The 18559-nt window shown below is 41.5% G+C and overlaps 1 protein-coding gene across 1 annotated transcript in view; it reads left to right on the plus strand.

The window, feature by feature from the left end:
• The first annotated feature begins 4638 nt into the window (after positions 1 to 4638).
• The window catches only part of opn8b (opsin 8, group member b), a 71091-nt gene continuing 57170 nt past the window's right edge, over positions 4639 to 18559 (plus strand). The window contains exon 1 of the mRNA XM_055232051.1: positions 4639 to 4708. Within this exon, the coding sequence (XP_055088026.1) occupies positions 4639 to 4708 (70 nt within the window). The remainder of the gene's footprint in view (positions 4709 to 18559) is intronic.

An 18559-nucleotide genomic window follows, 5' to 3' on the forward strand; every position in this document is an offset into this window, starting at 1 on the left:
AATAAAAACACCAGGATCATGTAGAGCGGGTTAATACGAACATTTTAAGACCAAAATGACGAGTCTGACAGCAGCAGGTACAGAGAGAGAGGCGACGGTTTTTCAATAGAAAGTGAACTGGAGCCAGCTAGCAGGTTAGCTAAGTCCGTTTATATATACAGTCTATGTTCATCAGCTGCTCGTCTCCATGGAGATGTCACTGCTGTGGAGGGATTGTTCTGCTCTGTCCATCTGTGGAGAAGTAAGAAGAAGAAAAAAACGTGTTTGGAGAAATAAAAACACCTGTAACTGAGTAAATACAAGAGACATATGTTTAATGCCATACTGTGGAACATTTAAGGCAGGCAAGAACATCTCCGTGGAGACTAATACGTAGCAGACAACCCTCCAGAAAAGTTACAGAGTGAACCTTTAACCAGTGAATAATCTACAGTAAATGTTTAAGTGAGCGCAGCGTTGCCAGATAAAAAAAGCTGAAATTGATAAAATGAAATGAAATAAATGAAACAAATAAAATAAAACTGTTGCTTTTTGGAACAAGAACATCTCCATGGAAACAAGCATATAACGGGGACTCTTCTAGAAAAGTTACACAGTGTGCTTTTAACCAATGAATAGTTTACAGCAAATTTTTAAGTGAGCACGACGTTGCCCGATAAAAATGTTGAAACTGATTAAGCAAATGAAATAAAATTGTTGCTTTCTGGAACAAGAACATCTCCATGGAAACAAGTGTGAAATAGGCACCCATCTAGAAAAGTTACACAGTGTATCTTTAACCAATGAATAATTTACAGTAAATGTTCAAGTGAGCACAATGTTGCCAGATAAAAATGTTGAAATTGATTGAGCAAATTAAACACAATTGTTGCTTTCTGGAAGAAGAACATCTCCATGGAAACAAGCATATAACGGGCACCCCTCTAGAAAAGTTACACAGTGTACTTTAATTTACAGTAAATATTTAAGTGAGCACGATGTTGCCAGATAAAAATGTTGAAATTGACCAGAAAAAGAAAATAAATATTGTTGCTTTCTAGAACAATAGCATCTCCATGGAGACAAGCATGTAGCAGGCTCCCATCTAGAAAAGTTACATAGTGCACCTTTAACCAATGAAGAATTTACAGTAAAAACCTGGTTAACCAAATGAAATAGTCTTGTTTCCTTTTAGAATGCGACTGTATTATATAAAAGGTCATTGCACTGGCCTCAAAAGATCTGATAAGAATATTTTTTGGTCAATTTTATAACTTTTTTTCCAGAGCTGATGGTTTTTGTGCGCACTGCCGAGCTCTCAGACAACCCCCGAGGCAGACGCAGCAGTCACAAGGATGAGCCGCCATGTTAATATGCGTAAAACACCACCAAGGCAATTTGTTCAAGCCAAAAACTACATCTCACTCACTTCAGTACATGTATACAGCAACACGTCATGGTGAATTTTACTGTTTAAATCCACTACTTTCACTTCCGTGTAATTCTTCTGATAAATATAAACCTATTCTAAAACCGTATGACCTTGTAAAACAGCGTGCATATGTGGCATAGGTCACATTTCATTTCTGTATTTGTTGTTGTCTCTTCGCTGTTTTTCCCATTAAAAAAAAAAAGAAAAAGTGTTTAGCATTAGCATGGTTTAATAATCTGTTTTCTAGTTTTCAATTAAAATACGCCAAAAATAGGTGCAATGTACTGAAGGCACAAATACAAACTGGTTTTAGTTATAGAATCTGGCAACCCATCCATCCATCCATCCATCCATTTTCTTCCGCTTATCCGGGGCCGGGTCGCGGGGGCAGCAGTCTAAGCAGGGACTCCCAGACTTCCCTCACCCCAGACACGTCCTCCAGCTAGTAGTAATATAGTAAAAGCAGAGGCCCACAACAGAAATAACCACAAGTTTAACAATATAAAAACATGTGAGGAAGGGTCTGCCAGAGAAATTTAAAAATTCTTAATCTCATAATTCACAAATGGATCAAAAACAACCAAAAACAGCATAAGTAATAATTAGACACACCTGCTGTCCTCTGTCCCTCTGAGGTGTGTCCTGTGTGTCCTCTGTCCCTCTGAGGTGTGTCCTGTCCCTCTGAGGTGTGTCCTGTCTGCAGAATTACACACGTCCATCTTCACTGTTTTATCTGCAGATCCACTGATGTAAAGTGGAGACATATTTCGAGTCTTTCCCCAAATCGATCTTCCTCTGGCTCTTCATTCTGTACTTTAGATAAACGGAACTTCACTAACTTTTAGTCTTTTAGTCTGTAAAACACTCATTCAAATGTCTCTCTGCCTCAGAGCTCCCAGAGTGCACCTGGAGGGGGGGGTCCTTCACACCGGTGTAAACATGTAGCTGTCCACACCACTGCCCGACTCAAAAAATGTAGACAGGACATATCTAACTACTGGAAATAAAACACATCTAATCGTTTAAGAGGAATATTTAGACTAGAATAAACTTTCCAATCATTATTTTTAATATAAATGTACGGGCTCTTGGGGGCCCTCTGGTGGGGTTTGGACCCAATGCAGCTGCTTAGTCTGATTATAGGCTGAACTGGCCCTGGTAGTAGCAGCAGTAGTAGTAGTAGTAGCGGTGGGAGTAGTAGTAGTAGTAGTAGTAGTAGTAGTATTAGCAGTTTATTTTTCTTAAATACAAACACAATTATTCAGGAGCACATACAAAAATATTCTCATTAAATTGATTCTGTCTTGTCAGATCAAATCCATATTTTCCGATCTCATTTAAACTCATACATCTGTCACTCTGACCAGTGTATTTTCTCTCTGATTGGTGTATTTTCTCACACGCTGGTTTCTGTGGGACCATTATGTGAGAGAATGACGAGTCTGTTTGCTCTCCTGTGTAAAGTACAGGGCCCATTACTGATGCAACGGCACGGCTGATGTGGCGACGCCGTGCCTGTGATCAGCTCTTGTACACGGTCTAGAGGGACGATATACTTAGGTTTAAGCCACGTATGGGACTAATCAGTGACACTTCTGGCCTTGGAGCGGAGGTTCAATTTCCAGATGCATTCTAAGTATAATGGAGAGATCAGTTACATCAAATAACATGGGATTATTCAACTTTATGCAACCTTTGAGTATAGATGGACATAACCGGAGGTGGGTAAGGTTAAGTGAAGGTCTGTTACTAGGCAGCACTGTGGATAAGTGGTTAGAACAAATGCTTCAGAGAAAAAATAACACAGCATTTGTAAAGATAAATATATATATAGTGGTGCCTGAGTTCATCGGAGCACTCAGGGCAATGACCCACAAACTGGAGAAACTGGAAAAACATCAGACATATCAGCCCGGTGAAGTGCACTACTAGGAACATTAATTTTCTTGTTTCTTTCTAGAACAATAACATCTTCATGGAGACAAGCGTGTAGCTGGCACCTCTCTAGAATAAAGTTACACAGTAAACTTTAACCAATGGATAATTTACAGTAAATGTTAAAGTAAGCACAACGTTGCCAGATAAAAATGTTGAAATTGATTATGCAGATGAAATAAAACTGTTGCTTTCTAGAACAGAAGTAAATAAAGTCATCTGCCTCTTCTGGAAGTTGGTTAAATCCAGCTGTCACTCACTCAGAGCCTTGTAGAAAAACTGTCCATGAATTATTCTCTATGTTTCTGGCTGTAAAACCCCTCACCACACACTTTATACACTTTTCTCACACAGGCGTTAACATTTTCTCACATTTCTCTCTCGTTTAAACTCTCTCAAAGTTCAATCCTTCGTAGGCGTCTTTGTCGGTGCAGAACGTTTCATCGACATTGTGGGTTTTGTCGGGGAGAAAACAAATTGCAAACGTACAGCACTTCAGAGTCACACTGCGATCCAACGTTTATGTAGATTTGTCTGAACACATTCTGTACTGGACAGGAGACACGGCACAGAGGAGACTAATGGACAATGGTCTACTGTCCAACAGCCAATCAGGACGCACAACACAATGCACGATCATACGCTGTAAAAAAAAAAAAAAAAAAAAAAAAATTATACTAAAAAAACTGTAAAAGTTTCATTTGAAACCATATTAAAACATACCAAAAGTTGAAGTTTAAATCTGTCAACTGGACAAATTGTTGTAGGAGTGAAGACGTTTTGCTGCTCATCCAAGCCGCTTCTTCAGTTCTGGTCAGATAACTGCTGCACACTGCTTTATATCTATCGGAAAAATCTTTGTCTTTTGCTATGGATCAGACCTGGACGACTGAGGGATTACACACACACACACACACACACACACATATTAAAACATATACATACAACTCACACTTAGCAGTATTGCAATTAAAATAAATCTACTTCTGCTGTAATCTGAACCACAGTTTGTCTCCTTAAACTAGTATCTTCCAACAAATCCACCCGGGGCCCCCTAATGTCACGCTCTGTTGGGGGCTGTCCGCGCGCAAAACCTCCTAGAAACGCCCCCGTGCCCGCGTGCGCCCTGAGGAGCTCGTGCACGCGCGTGAGTGAGTGTGCGCCTCTCTCCCTCCGCGTGAAGACTCCACCGCGAGAGCATGTGGATCTGACAGAGAAGCGCCACAGTTGTATCACATCTCAGGAAGAAATAGCGCTTTTTAGCCGCTCGGTTACGCAGCGCAAACTTCCAAATGGAAATCTACGTCTCCGCGCTTTCTCCCGGGTTGGATGTCGGTGCAGGATGTTTTATCCTTGTTGTCGGTGAGTAAAAAGTCAAATTCTGTTCATTTTTTACCCACTTTACAAACCATAACAAAAGCTGGAGACGGATTATGCACTTTGGCACACGCGTCCAATTTGGCGTGTGCGTAAAGATGGTGCGTAAAGATCATGCTGGCACCAGAAATTTGAAGTTATGACAGAATATATTAAACAGATCATGCAAAAAGAGACATTATTGGACTTTTATTTTATTTTTGGGACTCCTGGACTGTCACGTTTGTAATTTTGATCTACTTATATGCAATGTTTTTAATTAAAAAACAAACAACACTGGCACATTTTGACTCTGACTAACTGTCCGTGGACTTCTTTCACGCGTCCACTGCTCGTTTAGAACAGCTGACGTGTTACCAGATAAGGTCTGATGGATGGTAGCCGCGTTTGGTGGCCAGTCCAGCGTGAAATTGAGCTGTAGGTAGGCAGGCAGGTAGGTACAAGGTGCGTTGTGGAGTTGGTTTGGTCAGGTGCAGCTAACCCCGTGTTGACATGCCCCTCACGCGTGAATTTTGTGTTTTTTCCATCAGAGAAGCGATGTGTTTTCCGTACGTGGAGTGACTTGAAGTGCTCTTATCGTGTTGTTAGTGTGAACCTCTGGGAAAAAAAACTGTTTTGGTGACGCACTGTTGGTATTGGGACGGGGTATCCAAATCAAATTGTAGAAAAGATAGAAGGTTGTGTTGTTGGATGCGGATGCTGGTGGGGAATGACCAAACAAACTGCACAATTTTAATTAAATCTCACATTTTATTAGTCATTTAGCAGTGAAATGGTGGGTCAAGCTCTAAATATGTAGGAGAAGGGCAGGCTGCAGGGAGGGACAGGTACCAAAACATTTGTGGCACGTGGGTTTTCTGTTGCCCTGTAGATGGGAAATATATATTGATACATGGATAATACTACAATTGTTTTATAGATATGCAAAATTTGACTATCAGGTGTATTTTTTTTCCATTAAAACTATAAATAACTACATCAAAAGTCCAGTCTCTCCAAACAAGGGCAGCATGTCATGTGATAGTTCTGTCCTTTTGTGGTTTTGTGGTTGTGTTGTCAGCTCACGTTTTGTGTCACACTGAAACTTCAACCAAAATACATTCTTAAAATACCATTTGTTATTGAGATTTTTGTTTATATCAGCCAACAGATCCTGACAAGAATTGAGCATTTTCTCTATATATTAAAGGGTTCATATTACGTTATTCTCTGGCCTATGTTCTAATGTTGTTTCCTCATCAAAAACGCACCTGGAGTTGTGTTTTGTTTCATTCACACATGTTTAACACACAAACCCTGCATTTTTAGGTTCTTCTCTCAATCATAAAACACCCTGTTCCACCTTGTGATGTCATCATGTGGTAATACAGGAAGTGCTCCACCGTGTTTTTAAACTCCACACACCTTCACTAGAATCATTTAAATAATTTCAGCCTCAGAGTTGCCAGTCTTTCTTGAAATAAAGGTAAAAGGTAGACGTTAGCTTGAAAACTACCACCTCATGACATCACAAGGTGGAGCAGAGCGTTGTGAGGTTTGGAGATGTAGACACACGAATAATAAAGAGATACTCGAACATGTGTGAATGAAACAAAACACAACTCCAGGTCTGTTTTTGATGAAGTAACAGCATAATAACATGTCTTAAACCTCACACGAGTCAATTTTGTGTAATATCGGACTTTTAAGCCAATCACGGAACTGCTCATATAACTGTCTCTTTCATTTCTATTTTTGATCTCTGCTCTAGCTCTACTGAACAGCTTCTCTGCCTGATCGTTCCAGCTTATTTGCATTGACACGTTGAATTCATTACCAGTGCATAGGCTCGTGAAGGGCTTTTGTTTACCATGGTGACAGCGACTTGCCATGTTCCACACCGTTAGATCATGGTAAACAAATACGACAGGACGAGTTACAGCAGGGGTGTCAAACTAAATTTCACCGAGGGCCAATTCGCATAGATGTAAAAAAAATATATATATATATGACTGTGTAACTGCCTATCTACTGATAAACTGACATTTTAAGACAGTCATACGTTTTAATTTACCTGGTCGCGGCCACATAAAATGACATGGTGGGCCAGATTTTGCCCCTGGGCCTTGCATTTGACACATGCGAATTACAGTTTTGCATTGTATTGTTAGTGATTAATGAGCAGAAATACATGAGACTATCCCTATATTTGAACGCTATTTCTGGATATAGGTCTACTAAAATATTCTGTATGTCAGGATCAATCTTAAAGCTGCATTATGCTACTTTTCCTGGAGAAGGTTATTCCGCCAGCTTGTCTCCATGGAGATGTTATTGCTCTGCCTGGATTGACCCACAGTATGGCACTATACGTTTTCCCTCTTCAAGGCACTCAAAGCGCTTTACGTCAAGGAACCAATCACCCATTCACGCAGCAGACGAGGTGGGTGAAGTGTCTTGCCCAAGGACACAACGGCAGTATTTATTTGTGGGAACTGGAATCGCAAAAATGTCAACGTCGATAATGGGATCAGTGGACAAACGCTCCACCAACTGAGCTACCGTCGCCCCCACGTATCTATCTTGCATTTATTAAATACACTTCTATATATTTTTATTTTGTTTGTGGGGTCATCTCTCCCTAGAGCTGACCAGTAACTCCGCCAGCTGGCATCACCTGCTCGTCTCCATGGAGATGAATACCATACCGTGGATCAATCCCGGCAAAGCAATAAATAACATCTCCACGAAGACGACGAGCCGTTGACTTTTCCGTGACATTGTTTTTCTGAGAAGACGTCGTTAGCCCTGAGCTCATCCCCGGAGACTCCGAGGGTGAGTGCTTTTCTGTTTTGGGTTCTCTTCGCCTCAGTTCCAGATATTTTAATTCACCGGAAATCCAGCTTTTGCCACTGTCATTGTGCTGCCAAAGCCTCAGGGCCACCAGACGAGGAGGTGTGACTTCCTGGCAGGGTTAAGTGTTAATCAGCCTTCTGTGTGGATCTGGCACTAGAAATTTTGCAACAATGGTAATTTTTGTAGCTTTTCGGTTCACGTGTTTACTCAGGGCGCTCCAAAATGTTAAATTCCTTTGTAAAATATTAAATAACCGCTTGAATCTGTTTACTCAAATTTGATTATTTTCTTTCAAAGCGCACCTGGACTCCCAAAAGACACACTACTGTTCCTTGGTTGTCTGGTAATAAACAGACTGATCTTTCTGCGTGTTTTTTGTACAGATTGACATCAGTCTGGTCCCCAGTCTCTCGTCTCTCGGTTGCGTCTCAAGCCCACTTCAAACATTATTGTGCAATCAGATTTTTTCTTTTTTTTTTCAGTGACACATGAGAAACGAAAGAGCTCATCGGTCACCTGCGACTTACAAATAAAATCAAATTTATGTCACAGAGTTTAGTGCTTCGCTAAATCCGAGATGTGATATGTTTTTCCTTTATTATTTCCTGTTGTGTGTCCCCGATTGGCTAATCCACCTGTCAATCATGGCCATTTAAAAACAGGGAGATTCACCACTGACCAATTTGTACACAAAGTAATTCAACGTGATTTACAGAATAAGAAAGACGTTAAAATCCCAATACAGTGGTCCCTCGGTTATGTTCTAAAATAACCAGCAATAGGCGAAATCCTTTATTTTTTACAGTTATTCTATATGTTTCTGGCTGTAAAACCCCTCACCACACACTTTATACACTTTTCTCACACAGGCGTTAACATTTTCTCACATTTCTCTCTCGTTTAAACTCTCTTAAAGTTCAAACCTTCGTAGGCGCCTTTGTCGGTGCAGAACGTTTCATCGACATTGTGGGTTTTGTCGATGAGAAAACAAATTGCAAACGTACAGCACTTCAGAGTCACACTGCAATCCGACGTTTATGTAAATTTATCTGAACACATTCTGTACTGTACAGGAGACATGGCACGGAGGAAACTGATGGACAATGGTCTACAGTCCAACAGCCAATCAGGACGCAGGACACAATGGTCTACAGTCCAACAGCCAATCAGGACGCACAACACAATGGTCTACAGTCCAACAGCCAATCAGGACGCACAACACAATGGTCTACAGTCCAACAGCCAATCAGGATGCAGAACACAATGCACGATCATATAATGTAAAAAAGCATGGAAAAGTGCAGTAAAAAATCCGCGAAACAACGAGACTGTGAAAGATAAACCGCGTTATAGTGAGGGACAACTGTACAAACCAATCAAAACAGAAATAATCATCATAAAATTAACAGTAAAAGAGGAGATGCACAGCTAAACAGAACCATTTTGAGTCTGGATTTAAACATTGTCAAAGTAGAGGCCTGTCTCACATCTTCATGAAGACTGTTCGAGGTTTTAGCTGAAGAAAACCAGACTTTCAGATCTTAAACTATTGAAGAAGTGAGTGTTCTGGACCTCAGGCTATGCTAGGCTGCAGGCAATCTACTAGAGGCTTTGTTATATCACCCTATTGACGTTTTGAGACCCCCTCCAGCCCTAATCGGCCTCTGACCCCCAAAGTGTTGCTGCTTTCACGTGTAATGAACAGTAACAAGCAGTTCGAAGTCCAGAAGTCCAAAATATCTCTGTATTATCAATCACATTAGTTTACTCCAGTGATGCGTCCCATAATTTAGACAAAACTCTCATTTCTTCCACCTCAGATGTAGTGTTTCGCTCATTGATTCTGCTTGTTTGGCATCAGATTCTGTCTTTTCAGTGACACATATCATATCATTTACAAACAAAATCATGTCTCTCACCTCAGAGTTCAGCGCTTTGTTCATAGATTCTGCAGAAATCCACGTTTTTCAGCCTTTGCGACATTTTTTTCCTTTATTTTTCCCTCGTAAGCCGCCATATTTGTTTCGATACAGACAGACCATGCGTGTCTCTGATTGGCTACTCCACTTTTCACTCACGTCCATCTGAAAAAGTTAAGACTCACAGCTGATCAGACTCACATCTTCATAAACTGTCGGAGAAAGGTTTAACTTTGGGGAATATGAAAAGATATAAGGCTCCAAAATTAGGTTTCGGTTTAATATGTTATTTCCACGGTGTGAAGAGTCCACCAGGAATCCACAGCTCATAACGTGGATTTATAGCAGAGTCGGTGTCAAGACTCTCCATCTCGCCGGGGTTTGGTCCATCTATTGTCTGCAGAAAAAGACATTAGATCAATACAGATTCCTCTAGAAACTCACTGAAAGCGCACAAGTTGAGAAAAATGCAATTACGAATCCCCAAAACTTAACCAAAGACAAGTTCCCAATCGAAATAACGGCACAGTTTTATATTATCCGTCTATAAAACCTGTTGTTCCTGCTCTATAGACATGCTACCTCCAATACTTACTTTATATTCCATTATTATTATTATTATTATTCACCCTTGAAATGATATTCTTTCTGTCAAAAAATGCAATTAGCTGAGCATCACCGAGAAAATATGGAGGCTCCGAGCTGCAGTCGGAAAGACGTGAGACAAAATACATTCAATATTCCAAGTTTTTTAAGTCTCTGGCAACAGAAAAAGTAAAAATTTTTTCCAGTGATTCATTCCGTGCATCACATGAATCATCAGAAATGGGTTCACGTTTTTACGACCTCACCAAATCTGAAAAATTGGGTTTGCAGTAAGTGAAATAAACTTTAAAACGAGTTCGTCAGTAGTGCATTTTATCTGGTTGAATCTTTTGTTTTTTAAAGCCACAGTGTGTAACTTTCTGGAGATAGCATGACACCTGCGGGATTATATGGAAAAAGAAAGTTAAAACCGTACTTATGAACATTCTCCATTGAGTTAAGATAAGTTTTATGGTGTAGAGGGAGGAGATTAGACCCGAAGCAACAGCGTTTCCATGGTAACAAGCAACAAGGAGGAGGCCCAGGCTGAATAAGAGTCAGGTTTGTGGAGATGCAAGCTCGCGCACAGTTAGAATATGTGTTTTTTTCAAGTTTTTCAATGCAATACGCACAACCAAAATGAAAAAAAATTTAAATAAAAAAAAAAAAACAGTAACGAGAGTATCTGTATAATCCCTCAGTCGTCCAGGTCTGACCCATAGCAAAAGAAGAAGTTTAAATCTGTCAACTGGACAAAGCCTCTAACCGCTCCTTTAAAGACAGCGAGGTTCAGATTTTAGCCAGAGAAAAGAAACGGTTTGAGAGAGGAGTTAAAGAAGCTATTTTTGTTAGGAAAGACAATCCTTCCTTAAACAGGAATGGGGCCCTGAGACATAATCTCCCACAGATCTATAACTTCATCCTCAGACCCAGACCAAGAGAACAATAGTAGGGTCATTAAAGGCTGAATAGGGGAGTATCAGCTGAAACTGGAGACGAAAGCTGTTTACAGTTTCAGTGTAGTTTGCTCCTAGTTTGTGTCCAGCAGTAATCTGACCAGAACTGAAGAAGTGACTTGGATGAGCAGCACAACAGATTTAAACTTCATCTTTTGCCGCGGTAACGACAGCAGCTCAGTTGGTAGAGCATTTATCCACTGATCAGAAGGTTGGCAGTTCAAATCCCACTCTCAGCATCATCGAGCCACAGGTTGGCGGTGTGACTCCAGCTTCCACAAGATGAATACTGTCATTGTGTCCTTGGGCAACACACAAGATTTGCTCATTTTAGTGCTCATTGGTCAGTTGGCAGAGTGTTCATCGACTGATTTGAAGGTTGCAAGTTCGAAACCCGCTCTCGACGTGAAAATCTTTGGTAGAGCGGTCAGGTTGGCGGTGTGACTCCAGCTTCCACAGATGAATGTACTCTGGCGTATGAATGTAAAGCGTTTTGACCAACATGTTTTTTTTTATTTTAGTATATGTTTTGGCTTAAAACTTACTTACTGTAGCTTTAATCTCACAACAGCAAACAATAATTGGACTAACTGGCTAATCGACGTGAAATCAAACACTAAAACCTTTTGTCAGGAGCAGAGTGCAGCTGTTAACCATGGACCACGTTTTAGACTCTTCTTTCTTTATGTAAATCACTCCGCTAATGCTTTTGGGGGATTTCAGTTCAGTCCGTCAGTTCTTAAAAGATCTCTGCTCTTAAGCTCTTCAGTTCTGCTCTTTCCTCACCCAGTCCGTCAAAACGCACTCACTTAACATTTGAAAAAGTCACGCATTACGTAAACGCTATTTGGCCTTCCTGTCGCTCGCTTCTGAATAATTCTGAATCACTTCTTTCAATACGTTTTATTGTTGCCGTGGAGACGCTGGACCCTCAGTGGTGCGTTTTCGATACTGTTTTTTCCGCGTGGGGGTTTCAAAGTTAGATTTCGTAACTGTTTTTCTAAACTTTTGAACTTCCCCTGATAGTTCAAAGTAAAAGGCAGTACTTTTGTCTATTAAACTGTATTGGAAGCATGTGCTATAGTTTTATTAGGTTATAGCCGCTGTGCCTGGGAATCAATACGAGCGATGTGCTACAGGCCGACCGAAACAAAGATGGATTGTCATATTTAGAGCTATTTCAAGAATATTTTCACCAACATGGAATTCTTCAGAAGGAATAAGATTAACTGAAGTAGTAGAAAAGAGAAAAAAAACCCATCGGAAATGCAAGAAGTGCCTCCGAATGTGCCCGAAGCCATGAGACAAATGAAGTTACTGCGAAACCCAATTCAAATAAAGTAACACATTCATTGTTGTAAAGCATCAAATTGAATTATCTCAAAGTGAACGCACAAAACAACAAACAGAGCGCGCTGATAAGGTTTTCTAATAGATGTTTTGTGAATTTATGTGTGTCACATACTCTGCTCTGGCAAAACTGTACAAATAAAACATCGCTGGCTCTACATTCAGGATGATTTTTTTCCCCGATAGTTTCTGATTTCATTTGGCGTTTGAGCTCAGTGTTTACTCCGCGGTGATGTGGCCAGACCGGCTCGTCAAAGTCTGATCTCGTCAAATCTCAGAAGCTAAGCAGGGCTGGGCCTGGTTAGTACTTGCATTGGAGACCGCAGGGAACATTAGGTGCCACATTGGGACGGCAGCCATTGTGTCCTTAGGCAAGACACTTCACCCACGTTACATAATATGAATGTGGTGTGTGTGTGAGTGCGCTGAGGGTCGTTGGAGGGGCTAAAGATTGGCAACCTCGCTTCTGTCAGTACAGTAAAGTAATTAAGTAGCCACAGCTGTCCAGGGGCAGACTGACAGAAACTAGGCTGCCAATCTGTGCCATTGTCCCCTCGCTCTGAATGTGGAGTGGCAAGGTAAGTTTATTTGTACAGCACAATTCGTACACAAAGGAATTCAAAGTGCTTTACAGAATGAGAAGGATTAAAATCACACAAATCAAAACATAATTAATCACAAATAATCATCATAAAATTAACATTAAAACAGAAGAGGCAGAATAAAAACCTTTCAGTCGTGTGCACAGATAAACAGAACTGTTTTGAGCCCGTCTCACATCTTCAAGAAGAATGTTCCAGGTTTTGGCTGCATAAAACTGAAACGCCGATTCTCTGTATTCAGTCCTGATTCAGTCCTGGTTTAGTCCTGGTTTAGTCCTGGTTTAGTCCTAGTTTAGTCCTGGTTCAGTCCTAGTTCAGTCCTGGTTTAGTCCTGGTTTAGTCCTGGTTCAGTCCTGGTTCAGTCCTGGTTCAGTCCTGGTTTAGTCTTGGTTTAGTCCTGGTTCAGTCCTGGTTCAGTCCTGGTTCAGTCCTGGTTCAGTCCTGGTTCAGTCCTGGTTCAGTCTTGGTTTAGTCCTGGTTCAGTCCTGGTTCAGTCCTGGTTTAGTCCTGGTTCAGTCCTGGTTCAGTCCTGGTTCAGTCCTGGTTCAGTCCTGGTTCAGTCCTGGTTTAGTCTTGGTTTAGTCCTGGTTCAGTCCTGGTTCAGTCCTGGTTTAGTCTTGGTTTAGTCCTGGTTCAGTCCTGGTTTAGTCCTGGTTCAGTCCTGGTTCAGTCCTGGTTCAGTCCTGGTTTCGTCCTGGTTTAGTCCTGGTTCAGTCCTGGTTTAGTCCTGGTTCAGTCCTGGTTTAGTCCTGGTTCAGTCCTGGTTCAGTCCTGGTTCAGTCCTGGTTTCGTCCTGGTTTAGTCCTGGTTCAGTCCTGGTTCAGTCCTGGTTCAGTCCTGGTTTAGTCCTGGTTCAGTCCTGGTTCAGTCCTGGTTTAGTCTTGGTTTAGTCCTGGTTCAGTCCTGGTTCAGTCCTGGTTCAGTCCTGGTTCAGTCCTGGTTTAGTCTTGGTTTAGTCCTGGTTCAGTCCTGGTTCAGTCCTGGTTTAGTCCTGGTTCAGTCCTGGTTCAGTCCTGGTTCAGTCCTGGTTCAGTCCTGGTTCAGTCCTGGTTTAGTCTTGGTTTAGTCCTGGTTCAGTCCTGGTTCAGTCCTGGTTTAGTCTTGGTTTAGTCCTGGTTCAGTCCTGGTTTAGTCCTGGTTCAGTCCTGGTTCAGTCCTGGTTCAGTCCTGGTTTAGTCTTGGTTTAGTCCTGGTTCAGTCCTGGTTCAGTCCTGGTTTAGTCCTGGTTCAGTCCTGGTTCAGTCCTGGTTCAGTCCTGGTTCAGTCCTGGTTCAGTCCTGGTTTAGTCTTGGTTTAGTCCTGGTTCAGTCCTGGTTCAGTCCTGGTTTAGTCTTGGTTTAGTCCTGGTTCAGTCCTGGTTTAGTCCTGGTTCAGTCCTGGTTCAGTCCTGGTTCAGTCCTGGTTCAGTCCTGGTTTCGTCCTGGTTTAGTCCTGGTTCAGTCCTGGTTTAGTCCTGGTTCAGTCCTGGTTCAGTCCTGGTTACGTCCTGGTTTAGTCCTGGTTCAGTCCTGGTTCAGTCCTGGTTTAGTCCTGGTTCAGTCCTGGTTCAGTCCTGGTTCAGTCCTGGTTTAGTCCTGCTTTAGTCCTGGTTCAGTCCTGGTTCAGTCCTGGTTCAGTCCTGGTTTAGTCTTGGTTTAGTCCTGGTTCAGTCCTGGTTTAGTCTTGGTTTAGTCCTGGTTCAGTCCTGGTTTAGTCCTGGTTCAGTCCTGGTTCAGTCCTGGTTCAGTCCTGGTTTCGTCCTGGTTTAGTCCTGGTTCAGTCCTGGTTTAGTCCTGGTTCAGTCCTGGTTTAGTCCTGGTTCAGTCCTGGTTCAGTCCTGGTTTCGTCCTGGTTTAGTCCTGGTTCAGTCCTGGTTCAGTCCTGGTTCAGTCCTGGTTTAGTCCTGGTTCAGTCCTGGTTCAGTCCTGGTTTCGTCCTGGTTCAGTCCTGGTTCAGTCCTGGTTTAGTCCTGGTTCAGTCCTGGTTCAGTCCTGGTTTCGTCCTGGTTTAGTCCTGCTTTAGTCCTGGTTCAGTCCTGGTTTAGTCCTCCTCGTGTGAGATGGTTCATGTGGCTCATGTGGGAGATGTTCTTTGGTGCTGGTTCATGGAGAGACTTGTTCAGAGTCAGAGCTGATTTAAAGTCTATTCTCTGAGCCACAGGAGCCACAGACCTGAGCCACAGGGACGCATGTGTGAAGTACTTCCTGGTTCTAGTCAGTACCTGAGCAGCAGTGTTCTGGATGTTCTGTTCTGTCTTAAAGCTCGTTTGGAGAGGACAGTGATCAGGACGTTACAGTCGTCTGACCTACTGGAGACAAACACATGGATAAGTCTCTCTAAGTCTGATTTTGACAGTTTACCTTTGATTTTTGCAAGGTTTTTTGATGATAAAAAGCTGCAGATGTTACTGATTTGACATGACCGTTAAAGTTCAAGTCTGAGTCCATTATTACCTCTAGGTTTCACGCCTGATGTGAAGGTTTTAGAGAGAGAGACTGAGGTAACTACTGACACTTTCTCTATGTTTCTATGGGTCAAAGATGATGACTTCTGTTTTGTCTGAGTTTATCTGGAGAAAGTTGTTTTGCCTCCACACACTGATTTGTTGGACGCAGTGACAGAGTGAATCCACTGGTCCATATTCACCTGCTGCAGTGAGTGGATAAATAATGCTCTGTAAAGTGCTTTGGGTGTCACGACTGGCGCTTTATAAATCCAATGTTTAATTAATTATTCGAAGATTTGATCAGTGAGGTTAAAGTTCAATATTTTTCACAAAGAAAACTGAGCAAAACCTTCAGTTAATACATTGTTTAGAGGTGCACCGTGCAACTTTTCCGGTGAGAATCTGGTTCCAGTTTGCCTCCACACTTATGTTATTGCCTTGTGTTCCATGGTATTGCATTAAACTTCTCGGCAAGTGGTAAAGTTCCAGGTCAGGTTTGTGAAAAACATGGTTCACTGAAGTTCAAACTCAGCCTTAAAATTAAAGGTGCTCTGTGATATGAAGTGCATACTAATATAACACCCACTTTGATCTTGAAAAGGTTACAGACGCAAACTTAACGCGCTTTCCTCTTTCTTCTCCGCCTTTACGCACGGATCGTACAAGACGTTTTGATGTTTTTATTAGAAGCAAAGACGCCGTGAGTGAACGTAACGTCGCTCGAACTATAGCTGGAATTCAGGTCCTATCAAAGAGCTTCGAGATAATCATTCTGAGTGATCCAAATGGGACTGAGAAACGCTTTGTTGTTGACGTGCAAACATCCAAGACACGGCGGGCCTTACAGATTATTGGCAGGCTAGCGATAAAAAAATTAAATTGCCAGATTGGACGTTGTCGGCTTGTCAGGGTTTGTGTGCACTGTGGCTCCAGCGGGACATGGATTATGCTCCAGCACATCCTCTATTGCCTGTTCTCTGCAATGTTTACAATGAGGTGAAGTCATTATTAGACGAAGGAATCAGCTGTGCATTTTCATAGGTTCTTAGATTTTATAATATTTTTTCCATATCTGCTCTGAAGTTGTCCAATCACACAGAAGAACATAGTTACACAGAGATGGAAAAATCGAAAAAAGGTTGGATTTGGTTGGCATTGTTCTGGATTTTTTGGCAATATTATACGACTTTTCTTTTGTAAAAGCTCAAAATTCATTGCTTGGGATACAAATACACACTTTTTCAAAACTTTACGAAGATGTGAGTCTGGTTACTGGTGAATAAGCCAATCAGGGACACTCATGGATCGTCATAATCGCTAAAATAAAAAATTAAAAAACATCACGGGCACATGCAACTCAAAAACACAACGGATTTGTATAGAATCAAAGGTCGAAGCGCTAAACTCTGTCAATCTGAGGTGAGATAAATTTGATTTTACTTGTAAATCAGAAGAGTTTCCGAATCAGAAGACTTTTATTGCCGTTGTCAGTGAACACAACTCACAAACTAGGAGCCTTCTTCGGTGATAAAGTGCGACATAAAACACTGAATAATAATAATATATAAGTTAATAAAGATACGCTTATAGGTGACGGATGAGCTCCTTCGTTTCACATGTGTCACTGAAAAAAGCAAATCTGATTGGGCGATTACGATCACGAGAAGGATCACTGTGGATTTGCCAGGCAACAAAACTCATCTAAAATGTGAAAAGGCTGCTACAGTTTAATAACAAATATAAAAGACTACAACTATGCTCAATATTTAGTATATACATGCCGTCTAAAACAAGAAAATCAGTCGTAGAAAACCAGTTAACAGTTAAACAACAGGGACACTGCAGGCTACAGCCACATTCATCACTGATACAGACTTTGGATCAGACACAGAGATAAATCACATGTTTCTGAGTCTGTGTTGAGGAGATTAATTGTTGTGGGGTGAGTTGAAGTGTCTTTTATCTCCCCCTATCATTCGCTAAGCTCTGCACAGCAACAGCAGAGACAGATGGTAGCAGGAGGTAAATCTGATACAATTCACGTTTTCTTTTGTAAGATTAATAGATTTGTACATGGTCCCTCACAGATAAAGAAAGAGAAACTACGTTCAGTTTCCATGTTTAAGGTTAAAAACGTAGCTCCAGTGGATAAAACTACTCGCTGGTCTTTTGTTTGTTGACCTGGTTTATGGTTAATATCCCTGTAATTACTCGGTCTATACACATGAAAGCAAAAACTGACACAAAAGTTCAATGTCTTCTCTGTGAATATACAAAAAAACAAAGTGAAGTCATGTTTTCACAGAAGCCTCAGAAAGTGGACGCATAATTCAACTCCAAAGATGTGATTGTTGTCAGCTGAAAGCACTTTAAAACATGAGATTCATATTGCAGGTTTTTGGACCCGATCCCAACAAATAAAGACAAGGTTCAACATTTTTTTCCATAAACAGTACATCTCCCATAGAGTTTTATAGGCCCTTTGCCCATTATCAGGGTTGTAGCGCCATATTCTGCTCACAAATCATCTTGGGGGACCTGTATTATTTGTTATCTAATGAAAACGCACATTACAGACTTGGTGAGGGGCCCCTCTCTGCACTGAACCCTGGGTAAACAGTGTCCTTTACCCCCACAAACTAGTCAATCTTCTGGCACATTGCAATAATAAAGACTGGATTTAGATAGCACGTCTCGGGATACTCAAAGCGCTTTACAATACCTCCTTCACGCTCTGAACTCCTCCCCTTGCACTGGCTCCCTGTGCAGTTCAGAATTCATTTGTTTTTAATGCACTCAATGGTCTTGCACCTTCCTACCTCTGTGACATTTTGACCCCTCACCAGCCCAGCAGAGCTCTACGATCTGCTGGGCAACATCTGCTGGAGGTTCCCCCTGGTCCCGGTGCAAACAGTGGGGCGATCGTTCTTTTGCAGCGGCCGATCCAAAACTGTGGAACTCTTTGCCCATTGAGTTACGTTCCATCTCTGACCTGCCTCTGTTCAAAGCCAAACTTAAAACCGACTTATTTAGAATGGCTTTTACTTTTACTTAGCTTTTTCACTGAACACGTGTCATTCATCCATACCTATGTGCAATACTCAAGTCACTCTACGGAGATGGTATATTAGAGTCTATTTTTAGTTTATTTTTAAGTCTTTTTT

This window comes from Periophthalmus magnuspinnatus, chromosome 24, assembly GCF_009829125.3.
Source record: "Periophthalmus magnuspinnatus isolate fPerMag1 chromosome 24, fPerMag1.2.pri, whole genome shotgun sequence".
Classification (NCBI taxonomy): Eukaryota; Metazoa; Chordata; class Actinopteri; order Gobiiformes; family Gobiidae; genus Periophthalmus; species Periophthalmus magnuspinnatus.